This window comes from Anser cygnoides, chromosome 3, assembly GCF_040182565.1.
Source record: "Anser cygnoides isolate HZ-2024a breed goose chromosome 3, Taihu_goose_T2T_genome, whole genome shotgun sequence".
In the NCBI taxonomy this organism is placed as follows: domain Eukaryota; kingdom Metazoa; phylum Chordata; class Aves; order Anseriformes; family Anatidae; genus Anser; species Anser cygnoides.
The window spans coordinates 69,635,485-69,652,377 of record NC_089875.1 but is presented as its reverse complement, the minus strand read 5'-3'; the positions used below and the strand labels follow the sequence as shown (position 1 = coordinate 69,652,377).

The 16,893-nt window shown below is 45.2% G+C and overlaps 2 protein-coding genes across 5 annotated transcripts in view; one reads left to right on the top strand and one right to left on the bottom strand.

Moving 5' to 3' along the window:
- ROS1 (ROS proto-oncogene 1, receptor tyrosine kinase) overlaps window positions 1–3,388 on the bottom strand; it is an 82,180-nt gene extending 78,792 nt beyond the window's left edge. The window contains exon 1 of the mRNA XM_048065591.2: window positions 3,320–3,388. The gene's annotated coding sequence lies outside the window, so the exon portion shown is untranslated. The remainder of the gene's footprint in view (window positions 1–3,319) is intronic.
- A 12,738-nt stretch (window positions 3,389–16,126) lies between these two features.
- Window positions 16,127–16,893, top strand: part of DCBLD1 (discoidin, CUB and LCCL domain containing 1) — a 48,772-nt gene continuing 48,005 nt past the window's right edge. The window contains exon 1 of one of the 4 annotated variants that reach the window (XR_010830405.1): window positions 16,127–16,429. Coding sequence is in view for 3 of the 4 variants with exons in the window: in XM_066994380.1 (XP_066850481.1) it covers window positions 16,195–16,429 (235 nt within the window). In the remaining variant the exon portion in view is untranslated. The remainder of the gene's footprint in view (window positions 16,430–16,893) is intronic. The other 3 variants (XM_066994380.1, XM_048065523.2, XM_048065525.2) reach the window with 3 other exon arrangements.

The window sequence follows — 16,893 nt, the reverse complement described above, 5'->3', positions numbered from 1 at the left end:
ACATTTCTGTTGTTCTAGCAGAGCCACCCTCAGAATAATTCTATGAACTGGAACAGGAAATCAATCCACACAAATATATATATGTATAAATAAATGCTATGGCATTTCTGTGCATGTGTATTGTGTATTTTTGTGTACATATTTGCACATATTTGTACAGACACGACAATCACATAGCATTTTAAAGATCTGTCGCATCCTGTCAATGCTACTATCCCCTCATACCTCAATGCTCCTTTATCTTCCCACATCCAACTCATTTGCCGATCAAATATTCATGCGTTCATGCAATGAACCAGTCTGGGAATCTGGTTAATGCTAACCCAGCACCAACAGAAACAAATTGGTTAGCATTAACCTGATGCTGTTGTCTCTGATTCGGGTCACAGCAGAGCCCCGTGTGCTGCTGTGCCCATGCATGGTAGGTAAAAGAAGCCAACAGCAAAGAGGCAGAAAAAAAAAGGATAAGGCAGGCTGGAGAGAGCCAAGGGATATTGCCAAGCACGTGGCCTGAGGACGGAAGGGCTTTGTGGAGCAGGCGCCTTCCTTTTCTTGTCCTTGTCCTGGGAAGCCCTGGCAGCACCTCAGGCTTCTCACCACTACTCAAGGGAGCTCTGATGAGAGTAAGACCATGAGCTTTCAGGTACACCGGTGAGGGGGAGATTGCCCTATTTGCTTCTCACCTCTCCACTCCAGATGGATGCTGCCCCCCTCCAACCCACCAGCAAAGCTGCTCAAGAGGAAATTCTTTAGCTCCAGCCAAAATAAGCCAGGTTAGTCTGACTGCTTAAATAGTAGCTCTTTGCTAATCCAGCTCAGCTTGACTGAAGAAGCTTTGTCAGTGCTCACAAGAGAAGCACAACTGAAGAGGGAGCTGGTGACAGGCAGCTGTAGGCTGTGATTTCTTCTGGAAGCAGAGCAGTCCGTGATCTGCATAGATCTTTAGGAGATTCTAGTACCTTCAGGCAGTAAATTAAATGTACCCATGTCAACACTCTAGCATCCAAACCAGGAGTCATAGGAAAACCCACATCCACACTTTACAACTCTGCCACACTCCAGAAGAGGATGGCCACAACTGAAATGCCTGTGAAGGATGGCCCCTAGATTTTCCTGACTCCTAAACTATTTCTGGAATATGTGATCACTCGAGATTAGGGATATTGCCTGGCATGGCTTTAAATCACCAGTTTAGATGCATTCTGACTAAATAATATGTCTGAATTTGATCTTAATAAATAAATAAATAATAAAAATTTTACAAATGTTTTGAATTGTATTTAGTTATTCTTTTTTTTTTTTTTCCTTTTAAGGAACTAATTGATTGTGTTGCCCCAAAATGAGTAGGGGAGAAAAAAGGCACCATACCTGTGCAGTGCTAAATCTATACAAACTGTGAAGAAGCACGCAGCTTGCCTCCCTGGTGCCTCCTATAAGAACTGCCAGTGCTAGTGCTCCTCAGCTCTTTCTCAATACAATTTACTCCAGGTAGCCCATGGTAGGGGTGGCAAGAGGCACAGCATCAGCTTGCATCAGGTCCCACCAGGTCAGCCGATGATCATGCTCTTGGACTGTCAAGGTCAGGAGGATCACACTGTTCCCCTGACTTTGTCACCAAGCTCAGGCCTCCACTCTGTAGCGTCACCTACCAGATGCAGCTGGTTGGCAAGCCACAGGCCACACTGAATAGCCACAGCCAACATGTAGGGGCCGAAGAGATCCTACAGCACAAGTGTCAGTATATCTCCTCCTGCCCTACTCGAGGGAAAAGACACTGGTCTGACTCTGCAAGCCCTTCACAGGTCTGGAGTTGCCTGGAGCCTGAAGTGGGTGGAGATGGGGCTGGGGAACAAGTGTGGGGAAGGCTCAGCAGGTGGGAAGAACTAGGTTGGGATACTGGAGGATGTGTCTTTGGTGTTCTGGGGGGATGTATAAGGAGGAGCAGTGGGAGGTGGAAGGAAAGATCAAGTTAAGATCCTGGTTAGGAACAGAATATAGGTGCATCTGAGAGCCAGAAGAAGTTGGCAGCCATTTAAAAATGTTGGCATTTGGCTTCTAGGGCAAGGAAATTGGGCTGCTATTAATTACATGTAACTAACACTTGCCCTATAACTGGAGAAAATTGTGATTACTGATGCTGGTAATTCTTGTACATGACCATTTGCACATCCATGTACATGCCTTGCACAAATGTGCTCCAACCATTACCGCAATATAGATAATTAATAAAATATTAATATCAAAAACATTATGAACGATTCATTTTAAAAAACAGAATTTTCTCTTAGACTTCCAACACTTTTCCACCAGGTGTCACTGTAACATGCCATAAACCAGGACTTTCAAAGGAAAAAAGTATTGAAATGTCTCCTTATTTACATTCCTTCTAGTACATTGGTCAAACAAATACAAGTAGTCATTTGAGGCTCTGGATTTTTCACCTAAATACCAACAACTGCCTCCAGGGAGAGAATATTTATGGGCTTTAGAAGCCATGCTTTAAAATGAGGGTTTGTAAAATCTGTAAATTTTAAAAAACATCTGAATATTAAGTATTATTTTTAGGGTATCTCTTCCATAAAACTGCATCCTGGCATAGAACTAGGGACCCAAAATCTGTGAGGGTTCATTAACAAAACTTATCCTTTATATTCTAGATCTATATGCAGTACATCATTTCCTTCACCCCAAAGACCATTATAAGCAGAGAAAATTCTAGGATCTGCAATGGAGAACAGTATGAATGAGCAGAAAGTAAGTGTGGTGAATAAGAGAGAAAAGCAGACTCCATTACAATTCCCTATTTGAACCGCAATATATTTCAGAGCACCTCACGAACTGTGGATTCATCTTTTGAATTCCTTTGAGAGTGATGGAAATATATACAGATGAATGATCAACCTTGACAGTAATGAATAAGGGTTATTATATCTTGAGAAGAAAAATGCACATTATAATTGCCAGCGAGGCAAGTAACTAACTTCTTCTTTATACCTGGGATGGTTATGAACAGTAAAGACAAATCCTTCCTGTATGTGAGCATGCACGTGTTCGTACATATGTACACACGAATGGTATAATATATGCAGGGTAATGATGTACGACACCAAGTTTTAGGGCTCCAATGCACTTACAGCAGAAAACTGATTTTTTTTGCTGAGGAGGGCTGGCAGCCTCCCCTACATATACCCCAGTGCACAGACACAAGCTGTTACCCCCACAGCCAGAGTGATCCGTTTGGCAGCATCTCCTAGACTGACAAAGGTTACAGTCCAAGACATTAACATAAACTGATGCCAACTTCAGATTATTTTCATACCTCAGAGTGAAAGCTCTCAGATTTCAGAGCCAGGAGCTATCCCATCATCCCTGCCCCAGTGGCAGCAGCCTCCACCAAAAGGTAGACCTGTCAGCTCAGGTGGCCCACTCCAGCCACCTAATTTTAATCTTCTACACATGCAAATCAGGCTCCTAAAACCTCATCAGATGAAACACTTGACCACATACTGCCATTTGAAAACAGCTGTACATAGTTTCACAGAACCACAGCATGCAGCAGCAATTGGAAAGGTTGTGGAAAAAGAAAAAAGGATGCCTGAGGTGGCAAGGAAGGGCACACACCAAGGCCCCAAAATGTCTGTGTCTAATCTGGACTGCTTGTGCCCCGTTTCATAGAAATAAAAATTCCTTGAAGCTGTGACCACATATATGTGCCCTATCTTGGTGGGGAGAAAAACTGGAGAGGTGTAAAAGGAGAGACTGTCAATCCCACCACTAGCCTACAGGGCAGAGAAATTAAAAGGAAAATCTGTGTTATTTATCTAACCCTTTTGTCTGTCGGGAATAGCCTTGAAAAGATATGCAGATGTGAAACCCTCACTAGTGGTGACTGATTTTCACTCTTTTCCAAAGATCACAGATTATTTTCCCGACAGCAATGGGCCCTCATTAGCTTTTGAATTTCTCTGTAAAGTAAGTGAACAAGGACCCTAAGGGCAAAGAGCTTCCCTCCACTGCCCCTGCCTCCCTCCTCTTTTATTTGTTAGTGCAACTGCTAAGGCAGCTGTTTGTCTGGCAGTCACAGCCAGTCCATCAGGGAACATTTTGCACAAACAGAGGGAAGACCATACAAGAGAAACCCCTTGGAGTCTGGCTCAAGATTTATATCTGTCTCTGCAGATTAGAGAAGGGGGAGGGAAGAAAAAAAAAAAAAAAAAAAAAAAAGCAGACTGTTAAACTAGATCAAATTGGAAAGACAGTCATGCGTGAGATATTTAGCTAAACCAGTCAGGAGACAGGGATTTGTTTCTATTGATCTTCAGTAATGATGACTGGAGAAATGTCTCATTAAATGATGTACAATGATGGATTTCAGACTAGGCAAGTTTGAAATGTGGAGATTAACAATAGCGAGAGATCTGAAAGCTAGGCCAGGACAGAAATTACAAGGAATGTTAAAGAATAATATCTATCAATGCCAAGAGTATATTACGGTTAATTACAAAAAAAGATCAGGCTTTAAAAATATCCTTGATTGCTACAATATGTGTGTATATATATATATATATATATCAGAGCTTACTATACTACATTTGTGTAATCATCCCATATGACATCAGGGAGAAAGAGTGACACAAATGTGAGAGTTACAAAGTGACAATAAAAGCCTTGCTGTTAGGTAGGTAAAACTCACATTGCATTTTGTATTGTTTTTAAGATGGAAGGTTGGCAAGGTATTTGCAAAACTCTTCAGTGATTTGTTCAACTGTATTGTCTCCTAGATATCTTCTGACTATTAATAATCAATTGTGCAATCCGAAATTTGAAGAAAACTAGGTTTCAACACACGCAAGCAGCACATAGAGCAACAGTGCGAGTGTGAAATGGATATATGCAGCATGCCTGAAGAGGACTACATGGAAAAGATTTGCAAAGTTTTTTTTAGAGAGGAACAGAAGGAAAAGAAGATTGACTTCTGCAGAGGGAGTGACTTACTGCTCTGAGCATGTAGATCAGTGCACGAGAAGGTATAAAGCCAAGAGTAGGAGAAAAAGACAAAAGGAACCGCAGCAGTTATATAGATAACATGATCTTTGTACAGACTCTCCAAACAGTCTGCATAAACATCTCCCATAAAAGGCTATACCTCTAACACCTCCTGGTTTCCATGGTGTTCCAAAACACCTGAACATTTCATCTCCTGGCACTTTCATAAAAAGAAACTGCTCAGCCAGCAATCCAGGAGTGAGCCCATATGTGTGGAGCCTGTGACAGCCTGAGAAGCAACAGAGCCCACCTGGGGGGAACGTAGCAGAGGCTGCATTCGACCATCTCTGTCACCTGCCTGTGAAGGGGTTTGGATGCACTACTCACTAACCATTCTGTAAAAATCTAGGGTTTCAGTCCCTATACCCCAATAGCATCCAAGGACAAAAAATCAAAATAAAATAAAATAAAATGAGAGACTGCTCTCCCTTCTCATTGGTTTAGTAGTTCTCTTTTCAAGCCAAAAACCCTGTGAGAGAAACATTCAACTGGGAAACATATAGTTACTGGACCTACTAACATGAGAAACTGCTGGGGATGGTAACCCAGCACGTAATTTTCACGTGCATTAACAGGTCAAAAAAGGTATATGCTGTGGGAAGGCCAACATTTTGTCTTGACTTGCTAACATGTGCTAACACCACAGACAGCCAAGTCCACTCTTAAGGTTTTATCCTCTAAAGGTTTCAAAGCCTGTCTGGAAGAACAGCTGCTGCCGTGGCTGAAGAGGCTGCATCACCTCAGGAGAAAATTGACACTCTCATGAGGTTTGCTGCCCAGGTCCGCTTGTGAGAAAAAGGCATGAGCACACCTCCAGCAGCCCCCAGGCTCAGATCAATGCTGGGAGACAGACCCAAAATGCCGGCGACAGCACACCAGCACCTGCCAGCATGCGAGGTCCCCACTGTGGGGGAGCCCACAGTGACTCCACTTGCCCATGACAAGCCTCTGCTTGGTCCCATCACCTAAGCACAGCTCCCTAGGGACACCCAAAACTGTACCCAGGGCTGGGGCACCATGTGCTACAGATCCCCCAGGGCAGCCAGGGGGCACCAAGCGCCTCCGTGCAGTCAGGGACAGGCCAATGCCAAGATGTGGGCCCGCAGGTGGGCCATGGCCAGGCTGGGCAGGGCTGTGTGGAGCTGGAGCCCAGCCCTGCTGCAGCCTTGCTGTGGCAGGGGCTGAGAGCCCCAGGGCTGGTATGGGGTCCTGGGCAGGTGGCGGAGCCCCCATGGCAATTACAGGCAGGCCTAGGGGTGCCCTCAGGCCCCGGGTAGGCTGGTGTCACCTCACACTAATGGAGCCCAATTCAGGCAAGGGCAGGCAGGGCCAGGCACACAGAGCTCCACCTGAAAACTAAAGACAAGGGTACACACTGAGGCTGAGGTGATTTATTGCTCTGTGAAAGAGAGCAGCCCTGCTCCTGTTTTCCCTCCCTGCTTCCACCCCATCAGGCTCCCAGATCTCACTCTCCCTTGCCCTGCCTTAGCTATGTGGTCGTTCCCCCTCACACCAGCTCTGGTGCCATTTTCGTCCTGTACCAAGATAATTCAGCTCCCTGACACAGCAGAAAGCCATTCACCTTGTGGTCAAGAAAATTTTCTGCTGGCTCAGCAAGTTGAATTGGCTCAACACAAGATCAGGTGAGTAACAGGAAGAAGGGAAGTAAGGCCAAAAAAGGGACCCTTTGACCCAGCTGGTTTGAACCTTCACTGTAACAGCTGCTATTGTTAACTAAATTTAGGTCTAAGGTTACATCATTGTCCCTTAATAGAGAAAAGCCTGGGGAGTGGGGTCTGCTGCTTATGACGTGTTTGAATGTGATCTTGCACAATAGGGCAGTGACCTCTCCCTGCATTATGATAATACAAATAATAAGAGCTGGCCTTTAATTGTGAGCACATCTGGACTCCCAAATGATTTGCAAAACAATGACATGCTTAAACTGTAATAACAAATACTATGTCAAGGTAAAGCAGGATAAGAGAGGAGAAGCATTAAACAAGGGATGTCATACTAGTTCATAAGTTTATGTTCTCCAGATTAAAGATATAAATTGGTTTATGAAAAGTATTTCATTTTTCCAGTATTACTTACATGAACAAGAACACGTGTACACACATCTCTTCCAATAGTGAAAGGACTCAGACAAGCTCAAGGACAAAAGGAGTAAATTAGGAAGAAAAAATCTCTAGGTCAAATCAGATATAACAGCATTACTTATTTTATAAGAAGTGATACTGTATAACTATTCCTGAGAATATCCTACTTTTTTTCTTTTCTAGCAATGTGTGGGATACGGACTAAATTATAAACCAGAGAAGAACTATTCTGTGAAAAAAAAAAAAAAAAGTGTCCTTTTGTGATAATCCACAGTAGAGACTGCTGGAGACCACATCCTTCAACCCCCAAAGCCATTTGTGTTCACAGTCCAACATACTGGTGCACACCTATCTCAATGGCAATTTAAGCAAAGGTCAAAGAGCTGAGGTGCAGGTATGTGCTCTCTTTGCTGGTTTGTAGATTGCAGAAGCTGAGCAGAGCAGAGCGATATGGGCACAACAATATTTGAACCACTACAACAAGATCCATCAGAATTTAAGAAGTAAGGGCCCCAAAGAGCACTTGGTGATGATGTCAACACAGACTGCCTGGTATCTTCAAGGTTCTTTGAATTAGATCCAAGAATTAAGCTGAAGGCAGAGACTCTGCCCAGGCACGATTACTAAGTAGAAATGCTTCCTTTGGTAGAGTTTCCAGGTCCAGAACAAGTACTCAGTCATGTACTGCTCTTTTGCATGTGCTTTTTAGATAAAGATGATACATATGAGAAACTGTCTATATGCGTATTTCTGTAAGATCAATAAAATAAAATAGCTTTAAATGTTTTTGTTGTGTAACAACAAGTTAGCCTTCACTTGGTAGAGGAGTCATCAACAAATGTTATCATCACTGTTTTCTGGCTGTGGTATCTCTGTCATGTTGTTTTTGTTTCTTTTGCTTCAGTGTTTGCTATTTTATCGCATTAATATAATTCCACATGTCAAAACAACAACAACAACAACAACAAATTCCCCTGGACAAGGAACATCAACAAAAAAAATGCTGCTCGTAGGATGCAGGGAAGTAAGTGAAGGTTCATGGTCCACCAAATTCACCATCTGCAACCACAGGAAACCAATGTAGGATAAGCTACATGTGCTCCAAGAGTGGTTTGTAATTGAGAAGCAGGTGAAGAGCAACATGTCTTCCTGCCCCTGCATGTTTAGAAGTGGTGAAACAGGCAAACTGAGGAGTCATAATTCACCACCTTTCTAGCAGTAGGAGTGGATGTTGTGGTGCAGAGGATGTTTGACCATAATTTTTCCTGACGTTGCCTCTCTAGATCATAGAATCATAGAATGACTCGAGTTGGAAGGGATCTTAAAGATACTCCAGTTCCAACCCTCCTGCCATGGGCAGGGATGCCACCCACTAGATCAGGTTGTCCAGGACCTCATCCAATGTGGTCTTGAACACCTCCAGGGTTGGGGCATCCACAGCTTCTCTGGGCAACCTGTTCCAGTGCCTTACTACCCTCTGAATGAAGAATTTCCTCCTAACACCTAATCTAAATCTTCTCTCATTTAGTTTAAAACTATTCCCCCTTGTCCTATCATTATCTGCCCAAGTAAAAAGTTGTTCTCCATCTTTTTTATAAGCCCCCTTTAAGAATTGAAAGACTGCAATGAAGTCTCCCTGGAGCCTTCTCTTCTTCAGGCTGAACAGCCCCAGCTCTCTCAGCCTTTCTTCATAGGAGAGGTGCTCCAGCCTTCTGATCATCTTCATGGTCCTCCTCTGGACCTGCTCTAACAGATCAACATCCTTCTTGTGCTGGCGCCCCAGACCTGGATGCAGCACTCCAAGTGGGGCCTCAAAAGGGCAGAGCAGAGGGGGACAATCCCCTCCCTTCACCTGCTGGCCACTCCTGTGTTGATGCAACCCAGGATGCAGTTGGTCTTCTGGGCTGCAAGCATGCACTGCTGGCTCATATCAAGCTTTTCATCCAACAGAACTGTTGGATGAACTGTTTCATCCAATCATTCTATGCAGGGCTGCTCTCAATGAGTTCTTCACCCAGAAGACCCCTAGAAATGAGGACATGTTGGTGGGACTGTAGGAAAGGGAACACTCTATGCCATGAGAATGAATCAAAATCCATTTGATCTCTCCCTTTTCAAAGTAAAGTTTTAGATTCTGACTGGCCCAGTAAAAGCCTGATCCATCCCTAACCTCTGCTGTTCATGCAGGTGAGGAGCCCACAGAAGGTGAATTCATCGTTTTATCTATGCAAGGCAGTGGGTCTGACCCCACCATCCTGCATGAAAATCACCATCATGCTCAAGAGCCAGAGAGCATATCATATGTGATTTTTGTGGGCAAGTGCCACACTGGATGTGGAACAAACAATTAAAAAATAGGCTGAATTTAAGCCTAGGAGGCAGACCTAACTAGGTCACAACTTCAAATATCACATCTTGAAAACCCTTTAGGACCACTTGTAAACCCCCAGGCCAAAAACAACCACCATTATGCATGTCTTGCATAACTAGGAGTATAGTATCTTTAACAAAAAGGAGACAGAAGGTTGCCAAAAGTTCTTACTTTGAGAAGACATATCTGAGAAATGATACGGTCCACATGAACCTAACTTTAAGTCATAAAAATTTCAAGCTATTGATCATTTATCATGTTATAAGGAATGAAGGTTTAAAATTGATCTGAGCATTTATCACTCTGCTAAGTTTCTGTTATACAAATAGGGTAGGCTCTCATTTTTGCTTCACACAGTCTCCATAATACATTGAATACTGCAATTAAATTTTGAGAAAATATTAAAATTCAAGCCCATATTTTTTGAAGTTATTTTAAAAAATGGACACAAAGACCCGCCTTCACAAAGACAGATGATGACATTTAATAGCTTTTTTACATTTAATACATAGTCTGGCCTTAAAAGCAATTGACAGTGAACCCTTAAACTATATATACAGTTGTAATTCGCAGCTGTGGTAGTTATGAATTACAAGAATTTGACCTTGCAATTCATTGGTGTTATGCCCCAATGCTATGTGGAAAAGTTGCACAAGAAGCTTTTTCTCCACACATAATGATTATTGCAGATTTATGACCCATGCCTCCTCTATGCATAACTGGCTTACTTCTGTGAAGCTCTCGAGGAATGCAGACTTTCATAGGTTTCCAAACGAGCGTGGGGAGGGGAGGGAAAGTCCCACTCATCACTAATTACTGAATTAATAAGCATGATTCCCATCCCTCTCTCTTCAAAGTAATAAACTGAACAAAATGAAGAGTATCTCTGGACTTACTTTTCAACCCCTGAGGCTTTCTTGCCTGAGTTCATGACACGCCCTGCAAAACAACAAACTGCAACTGGCATGAAAAGTTGAAATTGAATAGATGGGCTAGGTCTGTTGTAAAATGACTGATTTCAGCTAAATCAGTCAATCGTTCAGGTCATGCTTGTATTTGCCTTCAGGTCTCTAAGCTCTTATTTGTATAGTTGGAGGTATAGTGGCCAATAAAACAGCACGTAAGCTACCTTCTGTGGTACATATGAGAGTAAGAGTCACACATACAATACGAAAAAATGGTTAAGCCCTGCTTACTCGCATTCACCATCCATTACTCCACACTTTTGTTTCGTAAGAATTGGAAGAATATAGCTAGACTAATTACTGTCTTTATTAAAAAGGCATGTGATTCAAATGCATTTGGCCATTCCTGTAAGTGACCACTGGATTGCTTCATATTTTGCAGATGTAATTCCCTGCTTTTCCTTGGATGTAGCCTCATAAATATGAGTAAGTGACTAAGACTACTTGTTTCTCATGGAAAAAAAATGCAGACTATGCAGATTCAGCTGTGAACTCCCCCTCAAAATCATGCTATAGTTTAAAATTACATACTACCTATGGATTAAAGGGGGAAAGTTGTAGTGTTTTAAATGTGTGAGAGCTAATACCTTATAGAAACAGGAAAATTATTTTAAACATCCATAAAAAGCAATGAGAGCCTTGCCTCTGACAAATCGATCAAGGGTACTGCCAACTAGCAAGTTATAAAATAGTAGGCTCTGTTTTGACAAAGAATGTCATGAATCTTTAGATCATAATATTTTTCAAGGCAACCTTAAAACAATATGTTTAAATGAAAAGGAACATTCTGTCCCATATTTCTTGACAGAATTAAAAACGACAGCATGGCACGTTTGGTTGATTATCTTCAAAACCAGGATGATTAGAAATTTGATTTCATTTTGTCTGAAAGTAAGAAAAATGATGACACAAGACTGCCAAGCATCTGTGAGAAACTGCAAAATGCGTGGCAGTGGGACAAGCGATTAGTCTTGAGCTTGATCTCATAATTGCATCATAAAAGGTGACAAGATTGGGTAGGTTACAGTAATTAAAGTGATGAAGGGTGTGCATTCATCTCCTATACGGCTCTCATTAGAGCTACACCCAACTGTTGTTGCAGTGAATGAGGCCCCGTATCCTCCTTAGCATCCAATTAGCACAGGCTCGCCCTGGGCCACTGCTGGGAAGAGCCCTGCTGCTTCTGCTGCCGCTCCCGCCTGGGCAACATCTCTGCTGCTGAAAGTAATGAAAAAATGTCCTGAGGCCTGCTAGAGTTGGGTTTTCTCTCCTGGAGGCTGTTACCCAAATTGCCCCCAATTTCTTCTTCGGTGTTCTTATGGTCAAAGAATATTCTTGGTCCCTCCACCATGGTTACTGCTCCCGGTGTCGTGGCACGATGCTGCTGCTATGGCTCCAGCTCAGTGTGGGGACAGCGGCCCATGCCCATGCCAGTTAGGCTGTTTCTCCTCTCTATTCTCTCCCATCTGATTTTTGCTTCATGTTTCCCTTCAAGTAATGAAGCACTCAGTTGCGGTAGCGTTTGAGTTATTTGCTTAGAACTATTTGAAAAGAGATGTTTTCCTAAATCCTTCACCTCTGTGCAAGCATGCTTTTTCACACCTAGAGAGCTACGCTTGCACGCAGCAAGAAGGGAACCTAAGCCTCACCTGAGCCATGTCTGGCTCTGTCAGGGGGAGCGCAGTCCCGCAGTCTGCCACAGATGATAGAGACTTTTTTTTTTTTTTTTCAGCAGTGGCAGTTACATGAATATCCAGAAGCCCAGGGAAGTACTGGAGATCAGCCCCCTCCAACTGGTTTAAGAGTATGCAGCCCTTAAAGTGGGGCAGTGGCGTACAGGTCAAAAAGTCTTTGCTGCTCTGTGAGCATGGCCTTAGCCTTCCACTGTTACTGGGATATTGTATGCAGTAAGTACTCTGTGTATCTGGAATATCTCAGTTATGTCTCTTGCTGGACTTTCTAAGCTGTGTCATGAAATGGCACTGATTTTGCTGCAGCCTAACCATTTTTAACAAGGAGGGCTCCCCATATGTCATACACAAATCCTGAATCTAGCCACATCTCAGGCTTTTTCTTTATATGTTTCCTCTCCTGATTTTTTTAATGCAACCATAAAGTACACTTCCAGCAGAAGGCAGCACCTGGAAACACAGGGATTAGAGTATTTTGTTCTCAGCTTTATCCTGCAGCTCTATGACTATTTGCTTTGCACCAATACAAACGCAAAACGTGCCCCATGTATAAAGACTGTTCAGAGGCCTCTCAATCTGCAAGCTATCCTTCTGCTAAATGACGAGATTAACATACCTCTCAATGTCTAGAATTGTCCCTGCACTTTGTGATTTGTGACCTCGGGTCTGCTACACTTCATTGTGCTGCGTGATTCCTCCCCCTTCTCCTGCACAGTCAGCGAAGAAAGCGCTTAAACTTCTGAGGAACGGGAACTTCCCTGTTAGCCATACAAAAGCAAGATTGCTCCACTAAGCTGAAACTTAAACCTCTCTGTGTAAATTAGTTCTTTGCCTTTTCTTTTCCCCCTAGAACAACTGTATGATGCTTTTGAAAGAAAGTATGTATACAGTGTCAAGCTTGCAAGATAAGCTTAGGGAAACTCCTCAGTGCAGTGCATTTCTCTTTCTTCCTCTGCCTCCTCCCCCAGAAAAAGCTACCAGCCTAGCTCAAGCCCAGGGGGCACACAAGGCCTCATCAGATGCTTTAGGTCTGCTTGGAAGCAGCTCTTTCAGTGTGTTATATACAAGCATGTAATAGTATGTACCAAATATAGATAAGCAGGTAAATCCATGAAGCCACAGAGACTGTAGAAGTCTATGATTTTAACTTGAGTATGTCCCCAGCCCACCACCTTCTAAAGTGTTTTGTGCTGATTTTGTTCTGAAGTCCTGCCTTGCTGTTCATCCTGGGACTGGACATCTGTGGATGCTCATTGATGGGTGCCTGCACAGTAAAGGTATACATATAAGGAATAGCAGATGAGATACACTATCCAGTTGTAGGTGACTCAGTTAACTACCAGTTACAGTAAACACACAAAATGCTCCTAACATCCTTGGAAAAACTAATTGTAAAGGAAAAGAGTGTCCTCATGCTAAAAAAGCAGCTTGCCCACATCACTGGGTAAATCCTGTCTCTCCGAAGTTAAGTCAGTGTTAGTGAACAACATCAATTGCATTAAGCTCTCAAGAAGTGATCCGCTGGGGAGTTTTCATGTTGTGAAGCACCCACTGAGTGGCATCTTCACAAGATGTTAGCCAGGCTCCATGTATGCTTTCTTTCTGAATAAATCTTTTGCCTTGATTCAAAGTCCTTGCCTTTAAAACTGCATTTATGTAAAAGCTGGTTTTAATTCTCCTTCTCACAAAGGGAAGTTTGAAAAAGTATGCATAAACCGATGTAGCAATGTGATGGGGGTTACACAAGTCCCTGAATAATAGCTTTGAGAGCTATGTACTACTTCATTCATCTTAATGATTATTTAATCTTGGGAGCTGACAGTAAGTTCCTTGCCTACAGCATATTGAAAACTGACAGAGAGAGGGCAAGATAAAGTAATGTGAATTTAATAGCAAAATAAATAATACAGAAGCTTCAGCACTGATTGCGTTATTCATTACCGTGCTGAAGTCAATAGGAAACCTGCGCTTCCAACACCTTCTGGAAGAGGTGTGGAGTTTCCTTCCACCTGAGCACTGAGCACATTCGCAACAGGAAACACGTGGCTGGAGCCCAGGGCCATGGGAAGACCGAGGAGACAGGCTGCCTGCCCTTCCTTCTGCAAGTGCTCTCCTGCGCAGCAAACTCCTTCAGCAGTCATGAAAGGAAAACAAATACCGCTCCCAGGTATTTTATAACCCTAGTCTCCAGGGCGTGACTTATTGTTCCTCCACAAATTGCTGGAATAAAAATAACCATGAAGCAAATTGTTCTCTAGCTATCCATCCCAGAGGGTATTGCCAAGCCTTCAGTGCCCAGGAGAAGGAGAAAGCTTCCTTTCCCAGCATCTACCAACTCACCTTCCTTCTCCCTGACAGGTGTGACAGGCAAAAGGTGACAGGCAAAAGCGTCTTTGACTGTCTAAGGCTGCTTACCTGCCTGTATCAACTACCAGGGTCTGCTGAGAGCTCGGTACCGGCAATATTATCTGCAAGCATCATGGCAGGGGTTTTTGCTTATTAAATTGCACAAGATCACCAGACCTGGTTTATTGCAACACTGCATCCCTGAGGTGACTTGAAATTGACTTTGCAGGGTGGTTTTTTGCCTATATTTGTCGTAACACTTAACAAATATAATTGCAACTAAAATCTGGCCCTATTATGAAAGAACATATTCTAGCTCTCAGTCGATAGAATGCAAATCAGTGTAATTCCCAGTACAAACCCATGTGTGAGTCACTGGTTTTGATGGCCCACCAAAACTGATATAAACCAATGTATGCTAGGATGTTGTCATATTGCTTTTCAGTGACTGCAACTCATTCAAAAGTAGATGCTGCAGAGGATGTATCACTGTGTTATTTGTTTCCTCTCCCTGGTGTTTTCATTCTGTTGAGTCTCATCCGTAGGTTTTAAAACAATATTTGGTACAGGAGAAGCTATTTTCTATAACCACAATGGTTTTAGAATCATAGGACCACAGATTGGTTTGGGTTGGAAGGGACCTTAAAGGCCATCCTGTTCCAACCCCCTGCCATGGGCAGGGACACCTCCCACTAGGCCAGGCTGCTCAATTCGGCGTTACCAGGTTTACCAGTTCTGTGTTATTTTTCAGTTCAGACTTGAGGCTGTCACAGAGTTTGGCTTTCTTACCCCTTTCCATCCATAATCTCTCTCATTTGTATGGATCTGTTCCTGATGATCTGCAAGATGAATCCAGGAACAGTCCCCTTGCATTCACATGGACACAGCCCTCTTCCAAACTCTCTCAGCCTTCATCTCCTCGAGGCGAGGCACCCACCACAGCCTCCGTGGTTCAGCCACCCCAACGCTGGCACTCGCTGATGAGGTCCAGCGAGAATTCCTCAAAACTGCTGCAGTCATGAGCACTCTGCCTTGCTCCAGGTCTAATGTTTAAGTCTGGACTTCAAACCCTCCTTTGTAAGGAAGGGGTAAGTCTTGAGTACTAAAAATCTGTGTTAAATTCATGTATATAAGAATGTAATGTACTGGGTAAAAAACGTGCCTGGTAACATATGTATAACGCGCCTGTTAGGAAGTTAACAAACAGACACTACCATTTGCGAAACACAAGCTCAGTTGGGATAAAGGTTATAGGCTTGCCCTTCCCTAAAGTACTGTAGGAGCTAATAACCACCGGCTGCCTAGGACTCCAGGTGGGTTGCAAGCGGGCTGCTTCTGGGGGGCCAGCAGCCGCCTCAGCAGCGCACGGGGCCGCCCCCGACCTGTGCCACAGGTCCCCCCCTGGGGCCGGGCAGGTCGGGGGGGGTTAGCTTGTAGGCGGCGAAAAGCACCGGCAGGGGGGAGAAGCAGCCCCGGGAGGGGGCAGCGGGGCTGGCGGGAGGAGGAGGAGGAGGAGGAGGAGGAGGAGGCAGCCCGATGGGAAGGGCGGCGCTGCCCCTTCTCCCGCTTCCTCTCTCCACCCCCAGCCCGGGCAGGCGGCGGCAGCGCTGCAGCGCGGCTCGGGGGGGGCAGCCGGGCGGCCCCTGCTCCTGCTCAGCACCTGCGGCGGAGGGATGCGGGGGGGCGGCCGCCCCCCTCGGCGGGCAGAGGGGCCGGCCCCGGGGCCGCCCCGGCGAGGAGGAGGAGGAGGAGGAGGAAGAGGAGAGGAAGAGAAAGGAGCGGGAGGGAAGCGGGGAAGTTGTGCCGGAGCCATGAGCCCCGCCGGGGGGGCGCGGGCCGCCCCCTCGCTGCTGTTCTCGCTGCTGCTGGGAGCCTCGGCCCCGCTCTGGCTGCGGGCGGAGAAGCTGGGTGAGTCCGGGGGCAAGGGGCGGCCGGGGGGGTTCGCCCCCCTCCCGGGAGCCGGCAGCTGCCCTCGCCCCGGGGAGAGGGTCCGGGGGGTCCGGGGGGGACCGTGGGCTGCGCGCAGCTGACCCGGTTAATCCCCGCCGCCTTTATCCCCGCTCTGAGGAGCTGCGAGATTACGGCGGTAACCGGCCTGAGGGCGAGCGTGTCCTCCCGCTTCCCTCGTCCTCCGTTAGTCGGGGGGGTGGGTTCCTCGTGGGTCTCCTCTTCTCTTCTTTTCCCGAAGTCACGGCAGCGGGGAAAAGTCCCCGGCAAGTTGGAGGCGCGGCGCCTGCGGCCCCGGGGGCGCCCGGGCTCGGCACCGGCTCTGATCTGGCACCGGCGGCGGGGTTGGGATGAGGATGAGGATGGGGATGGGGATGAAGATGGGGCTGGGGCTGCTGCAGGGGCCGGAGCCCATTCCCGGTGCC